The sequence below is a fragment of the Dipodomys ordii genome, unplaced genomic scaffold, assembly GCF_000151885.1.
Source record: "Dipodomys ordii isolate 6190 unplaced genomic scaffold, Dord_2.0 Scaffold3451, whole genome shotgun sequence".
Lineage (NCBI taxonomy): Eukaryota > Metazoa > Chordata > Mammalia > Rodentia > Heteromyidae > Dipodomys > Dipodomys ordii.
In genome coordinates this window covers 6,464-9,731 of record NW_012270666.1, presented here as the reverse complement: position 1 = coordinate 9,731, position 3,268 = coordinate 6,464, and the positions used below count along the sequence as shown (strand labels likewise).

The 3,268-nt window shown below is 37.4% G+C and overlaps 1 protein-coding gene across 1 annotated transcript; it reads right to left on the bottom strand.

Annotated features, from left to right (window-relative positions):
- Positions 1-102: 102 nt before the first annotated feature.
- Positions 103-1,026, bottom strand: LOC106002121 (olfactory receptor 14A16-like). Its single transcript, XM_013037045.1, has one exon. It carries the CDS (start codon positions 1,024-1,026, stop codon positions 103-105), a length of 924 nt encoding a protein of 307 aa, XP_012892499.1.
- Between the last annotated feature and the right edge of the window lie 2,242 nt (positions 1,027-3,268).

The window sequence follows — 3,268 nt, the reverse complement described above, 5'->3', positions numbered from 1 at the left end:
GTCCATTAATACTGCCAGACTAAGACTAAGTCATCTGAAAGTACAAATAGTGATACCAGTCAGTGATAAGACCGTGAAGTGAGTGAGAATGACACTTATAACTCAAAGGACAGAAATGGCTTTCAGTCTCCTTAGAGCCATCTTCATGTCCTTATTTCTCAGGCTATAGATGAGGGGATTCACAGTGGGGGGCACTACAGTGTAGAAAGCAGAAACGATCAAATCAAAGGTTGATGGAGACTTAGGCAGTGGGCGTAAATAAGCAAAAGTCCCAGAAGAGAGAAAGAGAGTCACAACCATGAGGTGAGGCAGGCATGTGGAGAAAGCTTTGGCTCTGCCTTCTTTGGAGGGCATGTTCAATACAGCAATGAAAATGTGAACGTAAGAAACATCAATGAACACAAAACAGCAAAAGTCTAACACTAGGCTGAGCCCAATGACTACTATTTCTCCAATGTTGTAAGAACAGGACAGGGAAAGCAATTGTGGGACATCACAGAAGAACTGGTGAATATTATGAGGCCCACATATGGGGACAGAGAAGGTAGCAGCTGTGTGAAGAATCGCATTAAGACCTCCGCTGACCCAACAGGAGGCAGCCATCTGCACACAGGCCCTGTGGCTCATGAGGATCTCATATCTCAGTGGGTAGCAGATGGCCACATAGCGATCATAGGACATCACTGTCAGGAGAGATACTTCCGTCGTAGCCAAAAAGAAAAAGAAAAAGACCTGGGAAACACATCCACTGAAGGAAATGGTGTTGGTATTGAGCAGAGAGTTGGTGATGGATTTGGGAACAGTGATGGAAATGAGGCAGAGGTCAAGAAAGGACAAGTTCTTCAGGAAGAAGTACATGGGAGTGTGCAGCCTGCGATCCTGGGTGGTGAGAATGATGATGAGAAGGTTCCCAAGGACCGCTGCCAGGTAAATCATGGAAAAGACCAGGCCAACTAAGATCTGGAGCTCTGGGACTGTGGAGAACCCTGTGAGGAAGAAAGTGCTCCCAGAGGTGGAGTTGTCCATTATTCCAGATACTCAGTTACTCTAAAAAATAAATATAAGAACTGTGACTCCAGTGTAAGCATTACTGTTTTTTTTGAAACTTTCCATTCTCTTATTTGAATATGCATCTGTCCCACTATTTCAAATCACAGGAAAATAACACCACAAACCCACCAACGAAGTCATTTACCAATGTCACTTTACCTTGTATGTCTAAAGAAGTGTGTAAGAGCAATCCATATATATATATGTTCTACCTTACAGTTTTACCTAGTCTGACTAAATTAATTAATTCCAACTCTTTTTTATTTTGGTTGGTCATGGGGCTTGAACTCTGGGCCTGGGCACTGTCCCTCAGCTCTTCAGCTCAAGGTTAGCTAGCACTCTACCACTTGAGCTATAGCACCACTTCTGGTTTTCTGTTGGTTTATTGGAGATAAGTGTTTCACAGACTTTCCTGCCTGGGCTGGCTTTGACCCGTGATCCTCAGATCTCAGCCTTCTGGGTACCTAGGATTACAGGCATGAGCCACTGGCACCTGGCTTCTAACTCACATTATGAGATGGTTTATACTGAGAAATTGATACAAATCAGTACAAGCATTAAATATGTCTATGTTTTGGGAAACTTTGGACTTTGTTTTCCTTTTTATTTATTGGTTTATTTTTTATTATAAATTTCTAATTATTCTTCATTCGGAGGAAGTACTTTTGACTAAGTCATAGAGTATGACACATTGTAGTTAACCTCTTGTCATAGAAACTCAAACACATTATGTCCTCATCCATGGAGACTAACATCTTATACATTAGAGATAAATAGTAGGATAGAGTTTGAAGATTCTAAATAAGGGGGAAAAATTAGGTAGGAGTAAATATAATTGGCATTCCATAATCCATTTTTTCTGTGTTTATATTCAATTCAAGGTTAATGGCCTTTTCAAAAATAATATTCTTTAGCACTTCACATGCCTAGCAATTGCTAACATATTCTTACTACATGGGAAGACACAAAACATATTAGAAAAATGTAAGTGATTTGGTTCAGTCATAAACAAAAGCACCAGTTATGTTTGTTTGTATATTTGTTTGTTTGTTTTCTTTTTAGGCCAAGAAACTTGGGCTGTCATTGAGATTTTCAGCTCAAGGATAACACTCTACCAGTTTCAGTCATAGCTCCACATCTGGTTTTCTGTTGATTAATTGGAGATGAGTCCTATGGGTTTTGCTGCGTAAGCTAGCTTAGAACCCAGATCCTCAGATTTCAGCTCATGAATTACTTCTGTCTAATCAGCTATTCTTTATTCTTTTTTTTTCCTGTTAAAGTTACCTCACTAAAGATTGCCAAAATGGAAGTAACGTATTGGAATTATATAATATTCACACTCATTTCTTACAAGTCCTAATAATCTCAACAAATTACCCATTACTTCTGTGCACTATCAGGAACTGCTCTAGTGAATTGTGAAAGTATAGCAAAATCATTTAATTTCCAGCACAAACAATTACCAATGTATTTGTGGTCAATTGGCCAACTTCCTTTCTCCCTTTGAGTAAATATAGCTATGTTGATCCCTGAACTGCCTTCATTTTTTCATCTCTACTCAGTAATAAGAACTATAAGTATCTCTACTGAGCCCAAAAAGCTACTCTCTTCACAAGAATTGTTCTATTTTTTAAGTTTCTCATAGAAAGAATGTTTTCCTCCATCATAATTTTGCGTTACAATATTTTATGTGGAAAATACTTGTTAACATTTAGTAAATTGTTTTAAATATCCATCTATATAAATATTCTGAATAATTGACCTGTTCAAGATCCCACTCTGAGGGATTTTCCCTTGTGTTACCACTTTCAATCCTAGTAACTATCTACTTTAATGCATATAAATATGTTTCTTGAAACATATTAGTGATAATCAAGGAAATCATTTCATGTCAGAGAAATATTTTAGATTTTTATTCTATATGATTATTGTATCATTCAAATAACCAAACAGAAATCCAGCAAAAATATCATTTTTCTTAGTTCAAATTGAATAGGCTTTGGGAAAAATTACTGGAAGCTCATGTTCTACTAAAAGTCATTGGGTGCACTTGACAAACAGTGAACTTATGATCTGGCATTGTGCATTTGGGAGCATATTAAACAATGATTTTACTAATGCCCCCAAACAAATCACTATGATTTGGTCTTACTCTGTCAATATAAACTTCATACATCTAAATTGGCATTTCATCCATGCTATCATTCTATTTTCTATC